Source organism: Lepisma saccharinum, chromosome 22, assembly GCF_977018435.1.
Source record: "Lepisma saccharinum chromosome 22, izLepSacc3.1, whole genome shotgun sequence".
Taxonomy (NCBI): Eukaryota; Metazoa; Arthropoda; class Insecta; order Zygentoma; family Lepismatidae; genus Lepisma; species Lepisma saccharinum.
Window position 1 is genome coordinate 31,762,259 of NC_139250.1, and position 21,640 is coordinate 31,783,898.

The 21,640-nt window shown below is 36.9% G+C and overlaps 1 protein-coding gene across 2 annotated transcripts in view; it reads left to right on the forward strand.

Annotated features, from left to right (window-relative positions):
- Window positions 1-21,640, forward strand: part of LOC146004685 (jouberin-like) — a 63,340-nt gene that overhangs the window by 36,800 nt on the left and 4,900 nt on the right. For both annotated transcript variants that reach the window (XM_083143616.1, XM_083143617.1), the window contains exons 12-15: window positions 5,027-5,188; window positions 9,445-10,161; window positions 19,569-19,735; window positions 20,823-20,957. In XM_083143616.1, coding sequence (XP_082999742.1) covers window positions 5,027-5,188; window positions 9,445-10,161; window positions 19,569-19,735; window positions 20,823-20,957 — 1,181 coding nt within the window. The remainder of the gene's footprint in view (window positions 1-5,026; window positions 5,189-9,444; window positions 10,162-19,568; window positions 19,736-20,822; window positions 20,958-21,640) is intronic.

A 21,640-nucleotide genomic window follows, 5' to 3' on the forward strand; every position in this document is an offset into this window, starting at 1 on the left:
ACAAATGGAAGGGGAACTGTGGAATGGATGAACAATACAGTGTTTTCCAGGTGTCGGATAGAGAAGTGAACAAAATATCATTAAAGGTAGCATCTTGGCACATGTGTTTACAATTTCAGCTGTGCTTAAACTGGGAGAAATGTGGAGTGATCCTTTCCCCCAGTTAAGAGAATTCTCATGAACCATCCCTAGCACGAGGATAATTTGCATGGACACTTATTCTGCTGTCTTTCACAATACCTCTCATCTATGATTTCATCCTACAATTTTAAAATTTGAATAGTATGATGGCTTTCCAGATATTTCTGGGGGGAAGATAATCAAATATCCCAGATTGTAGATATCCCTGTAATCATGCTTGACTGGTGAGCAAGTCAAACTAGTGCATCCCCCCCCCCCCCATCTCCTTTTTATATCTTCTATATACAGGGTGACCTGTAATTAGATGTATTCCCTGAAAGGGGTTAAGTAGAGACAATTTGCAATAAATTTGACCTTATGATACCCCATCTGAAAATTAGTAGTTTTCGAGATAATCAAATTTCTATTGGTTTTTTTAAAAAATGACAATTTTCCACATAAAAAGATGAATTGAGAAAAAACTGCTCATTGTATGGCACATATTTCAGCGTTTTCTGATAGCTAACAAATAAGTGGTTCGTTGAAAAAAGTTTTTCCCAAGTAACAATCACGTGTAAGTAAAGGGTGGGTCTAAACTTACAAGTGGTGATAAAAAAATACACTCTTAGTTTACTAGGCAACATATTAATAACAAAAATGGTATGACACGAAGCGTACAAATTACTTAAATTACTTCCTTGTGTCATCAGCTATCCAACAAGGTACAAATGTTGCTAACATTCACATTTGTGTACAAGAAATAATATTTGATTCATTTCCATGTGAATGGAATCAATGAACATTACATGTCTTGCTCAAAGTGGGCACCTCCATTACGAATGCAGGCACGCAGGTTTTTACGGACATTTAATCTCGTAACTCATGGTGTGATGGTGTCCTTGATGTGTTGACCAGCTGTTAAGATCCTCTCCCTGAGCTCTTCTTGCGATTTTACCGGTGTCTTGTAAAGTAAGTCTTTCATGTGGCCCCTTTCATGTGGCCCCAAATGCAGAAGTTGAAAGGCATCAAATCGGGGGATCGAGCCGGCCAGATAATAAATGGCAAAATCAGAACAGATCTCCTAATTAGTGAATTCACACTTAGGGTACCCCAAAAGCTAAGACGCAACCTGCAACTCTTCCACAACCCAACCACTAGGCTATTCCTTCTACAACGCTCCTTGTTTTACAGGCTCCCAGAAATCTACAACAAACTTCCCCTGAATGTAGATATTTTCCTTCCAGAACGTAATTTTTGTATATTACTGACGAAGAACATGTAAATCTATCCCATCTTGTTTTGTTTTTATCTTTTGTTATTTTTTGTTTCTACTTTGTTGTTTCAGTGTAAAATGGCCAAATAAGACAGTATCTGACACTCTGAGTAAATAAATAAATCCATTTATTTGGGTAATTTTCATCCAGCCACTGTCGCACGCCCAGGCAGAAGTGAGCTGGGCAGCCATCATGCTGGTAAATCATGTCACGTGTTGTGGCTAGAGGCACATCCTCCAACAACATCTCGGTCCTCAAAAAATGTTCATAAGTGATGCCATTTAAGATTTGGGGCAGGAAAAATGGCCCGATCAAATGATTGTTGATGACATCCAGCCATACATTCAATGAGAATCTCCTCTGACTGGCTTTTTCTTTGACTTTTTTTGGTTTCTCGCCCTTTGGCAGCCAATAATGCGCATTATAGAAATTGGTTACACCGTTCCGGTCGAACATTGATTCATCCGTCCATAAAATCTTGCTGAGGTAATCTGGATCTTCGAGATCAGCGTTTATTAGAAAATGACAAAAATCCATCCTCCTGGCAGGGTCTCCCTCCTCCAAAGCATGCATGAGTATGTAGTGGTATGGATAAAGCCGTGCCATATGCAAAGTGAACCACACTTTCCACTGACCCATGCCAAGTTGCTTGGCCACAACTCTCGTCGAAGTAGTGGGGTCTCTTTGAAAACATTCCAGTATTTCCTCCTACACTTCAGGAGCAAACTCGCAAGGTCTGCCTGCATCGCCTTGCCGTCGTTGAACCGAACTGGTTTCCCGGATGCACCGGTATGTCGTACAAAACACTCGCGCATCTGGTAAACGGCGATTAGGGAAACGACGCTCGTATTCTCTTCTTGCTGCAGCTGCGTCACCATCACAAAAACCCGTAACAGTACAAAATATCAGCTTATTCTTCATTCTCGAATGCAGCCATTGTTGAACAGCACAATAACAACATTAGCACCTATTCTATCACTTATTGATTTCGTTGTGAGGCTACGCAAAGGAGATTTATGTAGATCAGCCACTTCCAACCTGAGATAAGCTCTTAGGTACTGCCATCTAGTGAGTGTGATTTCACTGCCATCTACTGGGCAGCATGATTCACATTTGTATCACTTGTTTTCGTGATAACACAAGTATTGCCTCTAGTTGGCGTACAATGTAACATGTAACACCCAAAGTGTGAGTAACAGCGGCCCAGATAGCGTGCTTCTAAGGAAATTCACATGAAAATGAATGAAGTATTATTTCTTGTACATACATGTGATAGTTAGCAACATTTGTACCTTGTTGGATAGCTGATGACTCAAGGAAGTAATTTAAGTAATTTGTACACTTCGTGTCATACCATTTTTGTTATTAATACGTTGCCTAGTAAACTAAGAGTGTATTTTTTTATTACCACTTGTAAGTTTAGACCCACCCATTACTTACATGTGATTGTTCTTTGGGAAAAACTTTTTTTTCATCGAACCACTTATTTGTTAGCTATCAGAAAATGCTGAAATATGTGCCATACAATGAGCAGTTTTTTCTCAATTCATCTTTTTATGTGGAAAATTGTCATTTTAAAAAAAAACAATAGAAATTCAAATATCTCGAACTACTAATTTTCGGACAGGGTATCATATGGTCAAATTTATTGCAAATTGTCTCTACTTTAACCCCTTTCAGGGAATACATCTAATTACAAGTCACCCTGTATATAAAATGGATGTGTGTGTGTATGTTTGTTCCGGCATAACTCTTGAATGCCTGGAGCGATTTCAACCAAACTTGGTACACATATCACATGCAATGTGGAAAGAAATACTGTCGGGGTAAGACACATCCTGCCACCCCTAGGGGTGGGGGTGGGACAGGGTGACATGTAAAAATAATTGAAAACGACTGATATTAGTGTGGAATCCATAGTTTTCGGGGTCTCTAAGATGAATAATGACACTCTCAATGCTGTTCAACTCCAAGACACCCCTGGCACCCCTAGTTTGGGATAATGTTATTGCGGGGATGCCTATTGTTATACTTGGCGTTGTCTGAGTCTGACAACATTTTTTGTACTCAAGATAAATAAATGATACTTTGAAAATGTTGAAATATTGGTCTGAAGTGATAGAAGTTCATTGTTTTATATGAAGACTACATTCACTGAATATCTCGTCTGCTTCAAAGAACGAAGAGCATGACTTCGACACAAGATTTGAACAATACAATATACTTTAATGAATGCTAAGTAATATATCCATAATGAGACCTAACGTGGTAACATTTTTTCTATTTAGAACAAATATTTTGATTGAATTTGGAATATTATGAAGCTGAATATGGAAATGAACTCAAAATTGATTTTAATTACTTAAATACAATTAATCATATGACCAAAGATGATATACCATATTTACTCCCATTTCTGAGAATAGTAGCTACTTTTTTCATTCTTTGTTAAATATATTTATTCTCCGTAATTTTCCCCTTTGCAGCTTGTATGCTAGTTGTTGAATTGACTACTTTCATCCACAGACCGTGTGTGACTTTCTTGTCGTCCGGCGATTCAGCTAAGATGATCTTCGCCGGAAGTTGGTAGTCACGTGTTTCCTCTCAGATGCATCTTGCAGTTGTCTGGTTCACCGAATGGGGGTAGTGACTCTCCCAATGCCGTTCAACTCGAAGTCACCTGTGGCACCCCTAGGGGTGGAGGTGGAAAGGGGGGTGACATGTAAAGATAATCGAAAACGACCGATATTAGTGTGGAATCCATTGTTTTTGGGGTCGCTACGATGAATAGTGACTCTCCCAATGCCGTTCAACTTCAAGTTCATTTTACTCTATAGTTAGGATTCATTATTTTCCTGTCTAATAGAACATTGGGATAAATATATACCTGTGCAATGGCGACCAATCAGCTAGTTATTAATAAAAGCATGTTTACTTGTGGAAAGTAGAGATGGGCAGATACCGATAAAAATAAACTGATATTTTACCGATCCAATATAAAATTGCAAATGGTCCTTGAAGAACCTAAATGGATCATTGACCTCCTTAATAAATGTGTGTTTCAAGATGACTGCAGCGCAAAAGAATTTGCATACTTAGAATTTTCTTTTTTTGAAAGTAGGACATGGAGATTACTATAAAAATTATAACAAAATGGCAGAATTTTGCACTAAATTATAAGATATTTATAGATATATCGGATCGGTAAAATAATCGGTAATTTTTTTGATAAACAAACACAGATATGCCTATATTGGCTGATACCGATAAAGTACCGATTAATCTGTCCCATGCCTAGTGGAAAGTAATCTTCATAGCAGTGGAAGCTGGTGGTCTGGGTGTGTGTGTGTACACCTCAACCTTGTGTCCAGAAGTAATGTTATCACCCTACCCCACACTCACACCCCCATTTTTGCATACAATTTGACACTAAATGTGTTGGCAATCCAAGTTGCCTTCCACTGATAACGTGTCTATGACAGTGTTGTATTTCATGAAAGTTTTAAAAACCATGGTTTTTGGAGAATGACTAGCTCAAAGTATGTTACATGGAATTGCATGTTGAGCAATATTTTCACAGTCCTAAGTGTTCACGTGTATGTGTTCATAAGCAAAATCTATTCATTTTCCAGGGAGCTTACACTACGAGATTTAAAAGGTAGCGTAATAAATAAAATCCAAGTTCATCCCGGAGGCCGTCGGCTTCTGGTTCATACCCGAGATAGTCTGCTTCGAATGGTGGATCTTTCTACGGGAAGCATCGTTCAGTGGTTTAAAGGAGCTCTCAATCATAGGTTAGTTGAGTTGAAATTAAGTTGTGTGAAATAATAATAGTCATATGGTAATAATATGTAATCAAGATATGTACTGATATCAGAGAAATTGTCTTATTTTACAGGGTGATCTGTTTGAGATGTCAGAAAAATAAACCGTTATCTACAAGAGGTTAATGTTGATATCTGTGAACAGTTTGTTATTTTCTTATTTTCTTGTAGTTTACGGTTATTACAAGCATAAGAAAACAGTTTTTCTTTGTGACGTTTCACAAACATTATATAACGGATTCTTTTTGTTTAAAAATTACTAACCATTGTTATAACTGTATCTTTAGTCAAAATGAAAATAAATGTCTGATGAAAGGAGCGTGTGTTCTCCTGAAACGTCACAAAGAAAAACTGTTTTCTTATGCTTGTAATAACCGTAAACTACAAGAAAATAATTCTATAATGCAAGCAATGCGTACATACAAGAAGAACAGTTTGTTGTAATATAAGCAGAACCGATGTACGTTTCGAGCGAGTGAAGGTTTACAGTCTTCAGCTGCGTGGCGGCAGTAGCATGCATGTAATAGTCGAAAGTTTTGCATACCATACGACATACTGTGTGTGCTATTATGACGTGAGCACCACCTTTGTTACCATGCACATTAGCGCCGCCATGTGGCTGAAGTCTGTAAACCTCCACTCACTCGAAACTTACATTACAACAAGCTGCTCGGAGATACGTACATTAACCTTTTGTACATAACGGTTTACTTTTCTGACATCTCGAATGGATCACCCTGTATATGTTGATGTTTAGAAGACTAACATTTTTCTGCATGCACTAAAAACAATTATAATTCACTACATATTTACAAACAGCATGTTATTTTATAACAAGTAATGTTGCACAAACATATCATTTGCGTCCGAGTTGGACAAAAAGAAACATATGTATTACATAGTTTGTTGAATCAGTTCCATGATGGTCGATAGTTTATTGTTGACAAAGCACCTTACCTCAGAGTTTTCATTTCATAGATGTTTGTTTATATATGTGTTATCTGTAGGGGCATGCATATTTCATTTTTGACGAAAAAACGAAATTTTAAAAAACACATTGTAGTGTTATTTGTTCATGTTTTTGAAAGGTGTGAGATGCATTTTGTGACCATGTTTTGTCACGAAATAATGCGAAATGAACTGCAAAAAGCGAAATTAACTCTTAAACACGAAATTTAGGGTTTATTCACCGACGCAACACCTTCTGAGGTCTGAATTATCCTAAGAGTTATGCAATTCCCGGAAAATTGATTAATTCTGCTGTTAATATTGGAAAAGCAAAAATGGACTCCTTTACACAGAAATAAACTTAATACTCTGATAACTACATAAATGTGCTATTAGAAGTGAAGTGTTAATTCTGTGGAATAAGTGTAGATTTTAAATCAAATTTAGGATTATATTCACAATTTTAAAACCAAAATGTCTTCTTATATACCACTTTTCATCCAATTTTTCACCGCTATAACACCGATATTTTATTTTATTTACCGCTTTTGAACCCGAAATTGACTCAGTTTTTGTACCGAAATTTTGCTTTTTTATTTACCAAAAATATGTGCCTCTAGTTATCTGTATGTGTTTTTATACATTTATATAGGTTTACATGTTTGTATAAATTATACAGAAATGTAGTGTTAAAATATTGACATATGAACATAAGAACTGGGAACTGTGAGACTATGTATGAAGATGCTTGTGCACAAGGCTTAAGACAGTTTCCAGTACAGTGAAATCTCAGTTATACATTTTATGGGGGACAGAAGGGTAAAAATTAGAGGCACATATTTTCGGTAAATAAAAAAGCAAAATTTCGGTACAAAACAGAGTCGATTTCGGGTTCAAAAGCGGTAAATAAAATAAAATTTCGGTGTTATAGCGGTGAACAATCACATCAAAAGTGCTATATAAGATGACATTTTGGTTTTAAAATTGTGAATATAATCCTAAATTTGATTTAAAAACTGCACTTATTACACAAAATAAACTTATCCAAACTTATCCCTTCTAATAGCACATTTATGTAGTTACCAGAGTGTTAAGTTTATTCCTGTTAAAGGGGTCCATTTTTGCTTCTCAAATATTTACAGCAGAATTAATCAATTTTCCATGAATTGCTTAACTCACAGGATACTTCAGACTTCAATATATAAATGGTAAATTTCGTGTTTAAGCATTTTGAATTTCATTTTGCATTATTTCGTGACAAAACGGGGTAGGAAAATTCACATCACACCTTTCAGAAACATGAAAAATGAACATTACAGCATGTTATTTCGTGTTTTCGTCAAAATTTGCATGCCTCTAGTAAAAATGTATAACTGAGAAAATCGTATTATTGAAATATAATTAAAATGATAAAATTAAGTACACAAAGAAAGAAAAGGAGTACTACATATACACCAAAGTTTGCTGTATTGCACTAATCTTTTCTAAATTGTTATTGTAAATTCACAAATTCACGAGAAATAGACATTGAAGGTGCCGAATGGTGAAAGGGGTACAAGCAAGGTTTACCCGCTTAATCCATTCAGTCAATTCCCTGCAAAGAACCATGCTGAACATTAGGATGTTTATCTCTTGTCTTATGTTTACTGTAACTCTCATTTCCCGATTTATACATTTTCCAAACCCTGCCGATGACAAAATTTGCCAGAAGCCTGTCCTGTATGCCAGTCGACCTCTCCCTCCCCTCTTCCTTGCTTTTGTAGCAACCTATTCATTCACCATGCAACCTTGAACTCCTGCCTTACAATCGGAGAACAAGAGAACTCTTGCCAAAACGATAGTTATTAAATACTGCTTTCTCTAGCGTTTTAACACATTCTAAAAGCTTGACTCGGGTGTCTTGGTTGTGCCTCTCCCCTACAAAAACGTATGTGAACAATAAAGAACATGGCTCAATCACTATTCACACTTCTTTATCTACGTAATCGTTCCTATTAGAAGGGGGAAGGAAAGAAAAGTAAGAATAATTTGCCAATCCCGGTTATCCTATATTGGTTTAAGAGCGAGTGAAAAAAAGTCGCTAATCTCCTCTCACAAGAGATAATTAATCTGCAACTGCTGTGCAGGGCCAGTGGCATGCCCAGGATTTTTGAAAGTGAGGGGTTTAAGTATACTTTTTTTTTAGTAGTCAGCCCTAATTTTGCCATCTTTGCCTTCCTACAACGTTCTTTTTTTTAGGAATACTGGGCCAAGGGTGAGGGGAGTATGATCCCCACCAACCCCCCTTTGGGCATGCCACTGTGCAGGGCTATGCAATAATTTCACGCAGCAGCCTAGCTGCATTCGGAATATTACTCATGTCTCCCTTACAATACAATAATCCTTCCCCCTTTCAACTTGGTTCAGGAATTAGCAAGCTGCTGATTAAATAAAAATGAACGCTGTAGTCCAGCTTTTCTTGGCTGCAATAAGTGCTTTATCTTGAAAACGTACAGAATATCCTATTCCCCCACCTGTGCGTTGGTGCCAGTCTGTCGGGAGGGAGGCTGCTACCGGCGCCATTGTTATGTTTAGCTTTTCCAAAGCAGTCCCTTGCCTATATCACTTTTGCCAGCAATGACTCATCCAACATAAAGGATGCAATTTTTCGTTCTTGTCTTGCCTTCTGATAAACAAAACCGTAAATTTTATCTTGTGGATAACACAAGATTAATCCTTTTGAACACTAGAGTCAGTGACGTGCCCAGGATTTTCAAGGGGGGTGGGGTTACGTATACATTTCTTTTTTGCCTCCCCGATGGCATCGTTACACTGCCTTGAATAACGTAGTGTGGAAAATGGAACTGTTCTGGGCTCTCTGGCTGGTTCCACTTAAATATGATACCGCTAGAGGAGCTGGTGTCGGCACAGCTGCATGGTATTTGTCGGCTTAGGTTCTTTTACATGAAGCATTTCTATGAATGTGATAATTGCTATGATAATTGGTACAGTGGTTGTGAATATATTAACAAACATTCTAGACAGTCGACCACGACCTGTTATCGTTACTTTCATTAATAATATGGGACAAGATATACACGTGAAATGCTCTTGGTAACTAAATGTTTGTATATGAATTACGTTCGTTATTATTATCATCATCATAATCATAACGTATAATTGCAATTTCACTGTATCAAAGAAAGAAGAAAAAAAGATAAACTGGAAACAGTAACACACACACCGATATGCACTTGTGACGTCTATTATTAACTGTGGTAATTTTATATCTTCTGCAGGATTCAAACATCGGCATGTGTAACACCGTGTGGAGGATTAGTGTTTTCTGCAAGTGAAGATGGGGCTATTTACATATGGAATGCTGACACAGGAGACCAGGTTGCCATGTATTCAGGATTACAGTACACCCGTGGTTCATGCGGAGTTGACTACCATCCGTACGAGCATATGGTAGCCTTGTGTTCCAATGATGGGTGTTCTCCCATCGTGGTGTGCATGTATGAGAAAGGGGCTCAGGGGGAGGAGCTAGGTCTCCAGTTCGTACCCCAGCATGTGGTCCAGGTCAACGACGACGAGAGGGTTTCGAGTGAGATTTCTCAAGACCCGAAGAGCGTAAATGAGGAAGGGGCAAGTGCTTCCGTCCCCTCAACTTCATCCATTAATATCCCTCAGTCATTTTCCCTACCTGCCATATCCTCAAGGTCTGATGATGCATGCAGCATACGTACTCCGAAGAAGCATTCGCACCTTTCAAGTCCGAAAGTGCCCTCACCTTTGCAATCTCCGACGAAAGAGACTGACAACAACCAGAAGAGATTGACGAGCATCATTAAGAAAATGGACTTGGTCCTCTCTGTCCCGCAACGTCCCAGAAGGAAGCCGAAGCATTTCCGAGAGGTTGTGGATGAAACAATTGCCAAGATGCAAAGTGTACAAACAAATACTGTAGATGAGGATAATATTTCTATTCATAATGGCAGAAACATTTGTGACAGGTAAATACGATGTTGTTATTCTATTAATTAGGGTTCAAACAGATTAATTGGTACTGTATTGCTGTAACAGTTGGGCTGAAAAGTTCGTAGGCTAACATAGTAAAAAATATTTTTTTGACAAAATTCGATTTTAATATTCAATATAGTTGCCTTCGAGGGCGATACAACGATTATAGCGGTCATACAATTTTTCGATGCCATTTTTATAGTACGATTTCTCTTTAGCCTCAAAATAGGCCTCAGTTTCGGCGATTACATCTTCATCAGTGCTAAATTTCTTTCCAGCGAGCATTCTTTTAAGGTCTGCAAACAGGAAAAAGTCACTGGGGGCCAGATCTGGAGAATATGGTGGATGGGGAAGCAATTCGTAGTCTAATTCATATAATTTTGCCATCGTTTTCATTGATTTGTGACACGGTGCATTGTCTTGATGAAACAGCACTTTTTTCTTCTTCAAATGGGGCCGTTTTTTCGTGATTTCATCCTTTAAACGCTCCAACAACGCTATGTAATAATCGCTGTTGATGGTCTGGCCCTTTTTGAGGTAATCGATGAATATAATACCAAGCGCATCCCAGAATACTGATGCCATAACCTTGCCAGCCGACTGTTGCGTCTTTCCACGCTTTGGATTCGGTTCATCACGTGCAGTCCACTCGGCTGACTGTCGATTGGACTCTGGAGTGTAGTTATGGAGCCATGTTTCATCCATTGTAATATATCGACGGAAAAATTCGTGTTTATTACGGTTGAATATCGCTAAACATTGCTCCGAATCATCAAAACGTTGTTGCTTTTGATCGATTGTGAGCACGCGCGGCACCCATTTTGCACACAGCTTTCGCATGTTCAAATATTCATGCACAATATGTCCAACACGTTCCTTTGATATTTTTAAAGTCTCAGCTATCTCGATCAACTTCACTTTACGATCATTTAAAATTATTTTGTGGACTTTTTTGATGTTTTCGTCGGTAACAGCCTCTTTGGGGCGTCCACTGCGTGCATCGTCTTCGATGCTCATTTCGCCTTGTTTAAATTTAGCAAACCACTTCTCAACGGTTGATTTTCCTGGTGCAGAGTCCGAATAATGTTTATCAAGCCAAGCCTTGGCTTCAACAGTATTTTTTTTCGCCAAAAAGCAATGCTTTATTAACACACGAAATTCTTTTTTATCCATTTTTTCACAATAACAAAAGCTGCTTCACTTACAATGCTATATCTCACGAACTAATTATCCGGCAGCTGTGAAATTTATACACGTATCTTTTGAAGGTTAGTACTAAGTAAAAATCACATGGATTTAATTCTAGTAACGCCATCTATGAGCCAGCCTACGAACTTTTCAGCCCAACTGTTATTCCACTGAAGTCATGCAGGAACAGTTTGTCTACAAAGATGGAAAACCTGGAAAGTCATGGAAATTACTTTGCCATGAACACACATAAGGGGTGTGAAGGTAGCGTTCCACACTTTCTCATTCTGGAAGTGGTGTGACCTGCACTACACTCTGGCTGCCTTTACTCCCCAGATATAATAGAAATTATTGAAAATGGGTAATTTTCACTTTTACACTACATTTGTGTGGTAAAAACACATTTCATAAGTAACAGGTACGAGGGTGGTTAAAATGTTAGTTGCAGTAGCATGGAATAAACGGTTTGTGGAACATCTGTGGCTAGTTTTCCAGTTACATGAAAGTACAATTCAAGAGTTCATATTTTGGAAATGAGAGAAGCTGTAGTACATCGTTTCTCAACCTATGTAGCAGAATCCACTGCTGGATCCCGAGGGGGTGTTTGGTGGGTCACGAAGTCTGGCTCAAAAATTTATTTATTGTGTCTTAAAAACTAAGAGAACAACTGTGTGATATCAGCTGTGATTCTGGCATTAAGACTAAATTTTTAGATTCAGACTCAACATAGATTTGGATATTTTTAAGAGGCAAGTATGCTGAACTTTCGGATGAGGCTTTTAAGATGCTCATGCCGTTTTGCACCTCATATTTGTATGGAAAGGGATTTTCTTCTCTGATTCAAGTGAAAAGCATGTACAGAAAAAGACTTGACTTGACGCACACTCAGATTTACGACTTAAGTTAACCAGTATTGAACCCAACATACCACAGTTTAATCGGAAAAGGCAGCCTCAACCGTCACATTAGTTCGGTGAGTAAAACAATTTTTTGTTTTCAATTTCAGCGTGTGTGTTTCATTAGATGTTAGACTAGAGTAAATTAGTCTTTTAAATTATGTATATATTTACTTTTCTAGAATATAGAATGTGTAATTTGTTTAAGCAAGCATAATAGAGGACTTCTTAATGTACTCAGTGTTTGCAAAAATATGATTATAAACACTACAAGTAATTCTGCCGGCGCCCATGCTTATTAGTCCAATGAAGTGCAATATCCTTCAAGGTGGGTCCCGGACTGAAAAAGATTGAGAGCCACTGCTGTAGTAGATAAATACAGAGAAACTAGTACTCAATTTTTCTTCGAAACTGTTTTTTTTTATAGTTCTATTCATTTCAGTGGCCACTACCACCATTCCCGTTGGCTACTGAAATTAATACGAGGGCTATTTTTTTTTCAACCTCCGATAGGGCATGAAATCAAAACCACAGTGAAAAGCTAAATGGGTTTATAGAGACAAAAGTTGCGTACACGTATAATCTACTTTTCAACATAATCATCAAGAAGATTCAGGCATTTATCATACCAATGCACCAGCTTTACAAGACCCTCTTGAAAAAAAGAGGTTCTGTGTCTGTTGAGTCAGGTCTGCACAGTGTCCCGAAGCTCTTAATTGGTGTGGAGGCACCATCCTCCAAACCACTTCTTCATTGCCAGGAAAAGGTGGAAGTCACTCTGTGCCAGGTCCGGGCTGTAGGGAGGGTGATCAAACACTTCTGTGAAATTTCGGGAAAGTCTTCGGACAGTTCCGAAATCGTGAACCGACACCTTGTCCAAACCACTTGGTCTACATGCTGCACTTCCGGGTCTGACCACCTTCATCATGAACATCCATTCGGCCATTTTAAAATTTGTCTGTACTATTCGCGTACCACGCCGTCACTCAGAAAGTTTTCACCGTACACACAGCTCATTCGATGGTGAATTTCCGCTGCATTGTGCCCCTCTGCTTGTAGAAATTATATCACACTACGCACCTCGCACTTGGCGGGAGAGTCGGTTGTAGCAGACATCTCAACGTGCCCATCACTCAGCTTCAACTGAAGCATGGCAGTGGTGGTGGTAATGGCAGGGGGGACGCCATTCACACTGCATGATGCCCTGCTTCCTAGTGCTTCACGGGTCACCTGGCGGTGCCATCAGAGGTTAAAAAAAATAGCCCTCGTAGAACTACGAAAAAACAGTTTCGTGGAAAAAGTGAGTACTAGTTTCTCTGCATTTATAATCATCAAGTTTATCTAAAAATACATAGTAACATCACATGAACTTTGCTGTGCCAACTGGGTCGTGCAACATGTAATTCATGAAATTTCCAAATCATCCGTTATATTCTTCACTGTTTTCATCTGCTTGCAAAAATCAATTTGTTAACACTTTCAGCATTTTAATTCTTTATTGAAGTTAATTTTTTTTTCTGCTGACCATCATCTTCAATACCTGTGTGTCCATTTTCAAACAATATACTCCATTATGTGATTGCCTGGTATGAAATTGCATTGTTGTCATAAACATCACATCAATTTAAGTTTAATTTTATTGGGCTTAAAATTTATTCTCCCACAAAAAATGGATTATCGTACCTACCTCCAATTTGGATGGAACTTGGAACTGACACACCATCACTCACAACAAAATGTTCCTATCATGCATAAAGCCTCCTGTATCTCTGAAACAGAAGTACAACCAATGTTGCCAACAAGTTTCATCGAAGTGTCTCTTTTAGACAAAAGTTCTGGACAAGTTAAATTAACTTTTTTACTCTACCTTGTATACTACTATTAAGATTATATCGTATGTGGGCCCATGAATATTATAAAACATTAATGTGGTAGATTGATTTGGTATAATTGCAATGGACCTTTCAGTATTCATATTTTCAAGAGTCCACAGTGGAAAACCTGAAGATGTATGTTATTGTATGTTGCTTCATTGGGTCATGATGTGAGAAAGTTTAAAATCCATGAACATAAAATTTGGGTTAACATGCACAGTGCTCGAAACATTTTCTTCAGAGCTAGGCGCCAGGTCTGAAAATCAGGTGCCAGGAAACCACCTACTAGCAATTGTGGATACTATAAGAAGCTGAGCCAGCCCCTGTGGCAGAGTGGTTAGCACATTGCGCTACGATGCCAGGGGTCCTGGTTTCAAATCCCGGACTGGGCTTGGATGTTTGTACGTATCCATTCATCAATTTCATCATATCATCATTCATCACCATCTTTGCAAATTAGCCAAAAGTGGCACAAATTGCGAAGTAAAATAAAGCAAATCAAGCAGTCTATAAGCTGAGCATCACCGTATTCAAAACATTGCTAAATTATGTGAGAAAGCTGGAAATGGGGTGTTGGGGGACAAAGAGTAAGAAATTGTTACTGATTCTATAGAATGTTCACAACGTTGATAAAAAAAATAATTTGCTAACTTACGCTGTACTGCAATTTGAACTTAAAATCTTGAAAGTTTCGTACACTAAAACTTAAAAAAAAAACGGCAATATTACAGCAAAAGATCACAGTTGCCAAGCTGAAATTTTTAGTCGCCATGGCGACCGGGATTTTTCAAGCCCTGAACATGCATAAATATTCTCTTCATGGGATTTGGTAAGATTTTGTTCAATCAAAATGGTATTTGTTAACCCCTGGTAATTAGTACCTTTTTTCTGCCCCCAATCGTAAGAAAATAACATGATTTTCTTAGAAAATGTTAAAAACTAACTAACTCCCTAGCCTTCTTAAACCCGAAGGTTCATGGCTGCAGCAACACAGGCCTTCCATCTTTCCCTATCTTGAGCAAGTTCTATATACTCTTTTCCATCCCTACCGATTTCCCTTAGGTCCATCTCAACGTTGTCCCTCCATCTTCGTCTTGGCCTTCCTACAGGTCTCTTACCATCAGGTTTCCTGTAAACTCCTCTTTCCTCTCCCATTCGTGCCACATGGCCTGCACACCTAAGTCTTCTTGATTTAATTATTCTAATAATATCTGGACATGAATACAAATTATGTAGTTCTAAATTATGTAACCTTCTCCACTCACCTGTCTCCTCATCCCTTTTAGGTCCAAATATTTTCCTAAGGATCTTATTTTCAAATACTCTCAATTTATGTTCCTCTTTCAATGTAAGGGACCAAGTTTCGCATCCATATAATACTACAGGCAAAATTACGGTTTTGTATATTTTAACTTTTAGTTTCTTAGATATTAAACGAGAAGACAAAAGTTTATGAAGTGAGAAGTAACATGCATTTCCTGAATTAAGCCTACTTTTTATTTCCTCTTTAATATAATTTTCATTTGTTAATAGTACTCCTAAGTATTTGAATTTGGAAACTGGTTCAAACGAGTTGTTATCAATAATTAGATTTTGATTATTACCTAACACTTGGTTTCGGTCTGTGAGCATATATTTAGTTTTCTCTTTGTTAACTTCCAAACCTATCTCTTTAGCAGTTTTGAGAAATATTTTAGCATTATTCTTAATTGTATTCACATCATCCCCCAGTAAGTCTACATCATCTGCATATGCTAACAACTGAGTCACACCATTTAATTTTAGTCCTTCTTTAGTTTCTTTTACCTTCCTAACAGCATATTCTAAAGCAAAATTAAAGAGCAATGGAGATAGTGCATCTCCTTGTTTTAACCCATCATGAATTGTAAATTTGTCAGACATATTAATACCCACACGAATTTTACTTTCTGTTTCACTGGTGCATATTTTTATCATACTAACAAGCTTCTTAGGTATTCCAAACTCTACTAATATATTATATAATTTATCTCTTTTGACAGAATCATATGCTTTTTGAAATCAATAAATAGCTGATGGACATTTTGATTATATTCCCATTTTTTTCCAAGTGTCTGTCTGATGTGAAAAATGTGATCTGTAGTTGATCTGTTACGTTTAAATCCACATTGATAATCACCTATAATTTCATTAGCATATGGGGTTAGTCTTGTTAAAAGAATATTAGATAATATTTTATATGTTGTTGAGAGTAGAGAATTTCCACGGTAATTATTGCAGTTCATTTTATCACCTTTTTTAAACACAGGAACAATTGTGGATTCTTTCCACTGTTGAGGGATTTCTTCTTTATTCCATATTAAACAAATTAATTTATGAATTTGACATATTAATGAATTTCCACCATATTTAATTAACTCAGCTGGTATTAAATCAATGCCAGGTGCTTTGTTATTCTTTAGCCTTTTAATAGCATCTTTAACTTCAGTCAAGTTAGGTTCTGGAACTAAAGGTTCTGCTGTGTGTACTTCATTTACTTCTGATTTATCTCCCACATGGACATTTAAAAGGTCATTAAAGTAGTTCTTCCATCTATTTAAAATATCGCTTGGGTCAGCTAGAAAATCACCGTCTTTATCTTTTATCAAGTTTACTTTAGGTTGCCACCCCTTTCTAAACTCATTTACACCTTTATATAAATCTCTGATATTTTTATTTTTGCTGTTTGTTTCAATTTCGTTAATTTGGCTTTTCAAGTAATCTCTTTTTTTACTTCTAAACGTGCGGTTAACTTCTCGCTTTATTCTAGTATAATTGTTTAGATTTGTATCATCAGAGTTATTTAACCACCTAAGTCTAGCCTGATTTCTTATTTCTATTAGATTATCACATTCATTATCAAACCATGGTTTACTTTTTCTCGGTTTATGGTATCCTATACTTTCTTTAGCTGCTGATTCTATTGCATTACGTATGTGCTCCCAATTCTTATTTACCTCTGTTTCATTTATATTTTCATCATCATTTAAATCCTGCAAAACATCAAATCTATTTGACAGTTTAATTTGGTAATCTTTCTTAATTCTTTCATCAGTCAACTTTCCTGTATCAAATTTTATAACTTTTAGATTTTGTTGCTTATGATTTATCACTGTGAGTCTTTCTCTTAATTTAGCAATTACTAAATAATGGTCACTGGCACAGTCAGCACCTCTATGTGTACGAACGTCAATTATACTAGTATGCCTTCTCTTATCAATGAGAATATGATCTATCTGATTATGAGTTTTACCATCTGGAGAAGACCAGGTATATTTATGGATATCTTTATGTTTAAAAGTGGTACTTTTCACAATTAAATTCTTTGAGGTTGCAAAAGTAATCAATCTTATACCATTATCATTACTTAATTCATGAAGACTTTCTTTACCAATCGTGGGTTTAAATGTCTCTTCTTTGCCAATCTGTGCATTACAGTCACCTAACAGAATTTTCATATCATACTGAGAGAATTTATCGAAGACCTGTTCTAACTCTGTATAAAAATCATCTTTAGTATTATCATCTTTATCTTCCATTGGTGCATGTATGTTTATTAAAATAATTTTATACCACCTACCCTGTAAAACTGTATATGATATCCTATCAGTAATAAATTCTACTGTTTTAAGAGCCGAGATAATTCTATTATTTATGAAAAAGCCTGTTCCAAAATTATGATTTTCAGTACCACCATAGAAAAAAGTATAATTTTTAGTTTTACAATTCCCTTCTCCTGGCCACCTAAATTCCTGGACAGCTACTACATCTAATTTATACTTAACTATCTCATTAACTGTACACTGAAATGCCACAGGCCGGTAAAGGCTCAGAACATTCTAGGTGCCTAATTTAATATCCTTATTCCTAATGTAGATCTTATCCTTAGTCCAGGGACCTCCCAAAGTAGTCCCCACCCGGAGATCCGAACGGGGGACTATTTTACCTCCGGAATATTTTACCTTGAGAACATCCATGGCCTTATATTGCTGTTTCTTGACATTTTTTTTTACAGTGCAGAGTTGTCAGCTCTACGCCTAACCCTCAATATGAATGGAGGAACTACTACACAAGACAAACACAAACACATTAGACAGCACAATTGCTACACAAGACGAACACAAACATATTAGACAGCACAACTACTACACAAGACACACACAAACACATCACAACTATAACACAATATAAACACAAACACACCACAACTACTACACAATATAAACATAAACAAACTTCACATCACAACTACTACACAAGACAAACAAATAAAAGATGAATATGAACTCAGTATATCTACTTGGTTTAAAATGATGTTGAACTGATTCGGTAGCTTATGGAATAATGAACGTTGTATGAGTGAGTGTCTGGGAGTTGCAGTGTGAACTAGAACTAGTTATAGACATACGAACATAGAAGGTCACCATGGTATAGTGGCATTGGAATCATATATTAAAGGGAAATCTGCACGATGAAGAATACTAGTTCAGCCAATAAGTGATGAATAGGGAAAGGATTTTAAGGTGCAAATTCATGTTCGGGAAAGTGAAAAAAAGAACGTTCTGGAAATATTTTGAAAAGGTGAAAAAAAAGGTGATGATAAAATGTCTTTATTCAGAGCTCTCTTTTTCTGCGGCTTCTGAATATAATGCGCATTAACCGCATAGAGAACTGTGCTTCCGCCGAAAAGTTTTTATTGGATAGTTTTAAGAAATTCTCAAATGTCAAACTGCTAATTTACATTTTTTTTTTAGTCTTCCACAGACATGGATAAAATGAACACTATCTATCTCTTGCACCACAAAAATAAAGAAGATTACCATTCTTAGAAAATGTTAGAATACTAAAATGATTTTCGCGAAACTTGCTTGTAAATGTTCGATTAATTTCAGTGGCCTCTGCCACCATCCACTTGGAAAACTCGATGCTTCACTGTTGGGTTTACTTCCGGTTCCTGTTGTTTCCTTGCTTACCACTAGGGGTGCTGGTGTAACCAGTTTGCTGCGTGTGATAGGTTTGAGTTGTTGCAAAAGCAGGAGCCAAATATGACGTGCCTGACCACTGTCGATATTTAGCTCGGACGGAAAGTGCATAATTGCATGCGTCTCTTTGATTTTTGTGTCAATCATTGTGTGCGCTGTATGCATAACTGAAACTTTTTTGATCTTGTGTTTGTTAAACTTGAGGTGTTTTGCTAGTCAGATATTGGGTTGGAATTTTTTTTGCATCGGATAAGTGCTGTTGTATACGGTTGATGGATCTGCTAATGTAATGCGAGTTGCACTCACACTGGGCATCATATACTCCCAGTTTGTCAAGTGGTCAGTTTCGCAGAAATCATTTTAGCACTCGCTTACGTCTTCTAATTATCAACTGAATTTTTTATTCCCTCTAACATGAATGATTTTCTTATGTATTTTGCAGATCCACTCAGAACACAGATTTTGTAGAAAATGCAAACAATACAGAGATTTCTTCTTATTCTCAGAAGGAAATTAGAAACGGACATGCTGTTTTACAGCCTGGAGACTTGGTTATTGCTGTTCATAATTACCAGGCCAGAAGATATGATGAGTTGAGCATACAAAAAGGTAAAGTTGGATTTTCTCAATAAAAATGTGACATGTAAATCTTAAAATACGCACTGTCGTACATGGCATTATGTGTGTTGGCCAAACTTGCTATTGAAGATGACATTGAAGTTTGCATATCTCCAGTGATTGATTTGGTGTATTTTAAGTCCACTTCATGCACAGTAAGGCTAATCGGGACTGACCTGCAGTTTAAAGTGACATCCGAACTAGTATGTGCCTCCACCAGGTATCGAACCCAGGACCTCTTGATTACAAGGCGACGATGCTACCACTGCACCCTTATCTCCATTGAGTTAGGTAACACACACACAATGCCATTTAGGGAAGTGAGTAGTTCGGGATCTACACATCCCATTTTTATCGTGGCTTAACCCCTTAAGTGTGGATGCCATATATGTACATATATGCTCTATGCATTGTACTTCTGTAGTGCGGAAAGTGTATATATACGCTTTATGTTTGTTTCAACTATATTTGATTTACTGTGGCGTATATAGTCACACAGACGTTTGGTGAGATAGTTCTAGCTGTAGTAGAAACAAAAAATAGTAGCAAGAGAGGAAAAAGATGAAACTGAAGTTTCTCTTCTTCTTCTTTCTTGCTAGCATTTTAATAAGACAATTAAGAATAGTGAAATCTCAGTTTTATGCTTTTCAGGAAACAAACGTGGATAAAATTAAAACTGCAGGAAAGTGTAAAATTTGGGATTTTTTTTTTAACATTTAGCTAATATGGGGGATAAATGTACAATAGAGAAAATTGTAAAGTTCAAGTTAATAAAATCGGGGTTCTAATATGTATATATTTTTTTGTTTCTACTAGTGCATACTTTTCACCCTCATTGTTTGAACCATCACTTATGAATCACCCTGTACATTATATACATATTCTAAACTACTTTTAAGTATTTCAGTGTTCAAATATCTGTATTGAGAATTGGTAAGTTTAACAGGATTGGTATTGGTTGAAAGTTCTGCTTTCTCAGCCATAGTTCAATCCAGATTTCTTTCATTCTGTTGTTTTCTCGATATTTTCTTTCAACTCGTTTATGTCATGGTCTCACAAATGCATATTCTTGTCACAGGTAATCTAATACTTGTGGACCATGTGGCGAATAAGGACTGGTTAATGGGAGAGTTGCAGAGCGGTGAACGAGGACTCTTTCCTGCCAATTACGTTGCCCCTGCTGAAAGAAGGAACAAAGCAACTTTAAACAAAGGTTAGTGGTTTATCTGTCTCTTTCTGAACTGACATTCTTCAGTCCACTTGTTCACTTGTCTAGGAAAAGTAAGGAAATTTTGTAAAACCACTCAAAAAACTTGGAAAATTCAGGGAAATTGATATAAAAACCATATTTCACTTTTCCTTCCAATAAGTTTCTTTTTTTAGGAATATTTCATATGAAAAAAACATTCGTTATTTAATTTTTCATAATTTATTTTGAACAACGTTGAATAAATGTAATTCATTTGATTAACATGTAAAGTTTAAGACAACACATTAAAGAGTAATCTGGAAAACATTTCAAAACTATCTAAGAAAAATCATGGAATTTGGTGTTGCAAGAGTAGTGTGAACCCTGTCTTGAAATTTTAAGTTTCTAGTGTAGAAGTATAGCATAGAAGTGAGACATTATGTGTCAGAACTAGGTTCTAATCCATATTTGTACCTAAAGCCCATGCAGTGGAAGATCCAACTAGGGATTCTATTTTTGACATTTGCATCGGAAGGCAGGAAAGGTCACATGAACCCCTGAACCAATCAGGTTGGACCAGTTGCCATGGTAACGGGAAATTTATTGTGGTATACTGCTTTGCCAAACTTTATGCCTCAGAGCAACAGTTCAGAGTCCAAGGCATGGTTAAGCCTAATGGTTGCTGCCACTTAGGAAACGAAAGGGTC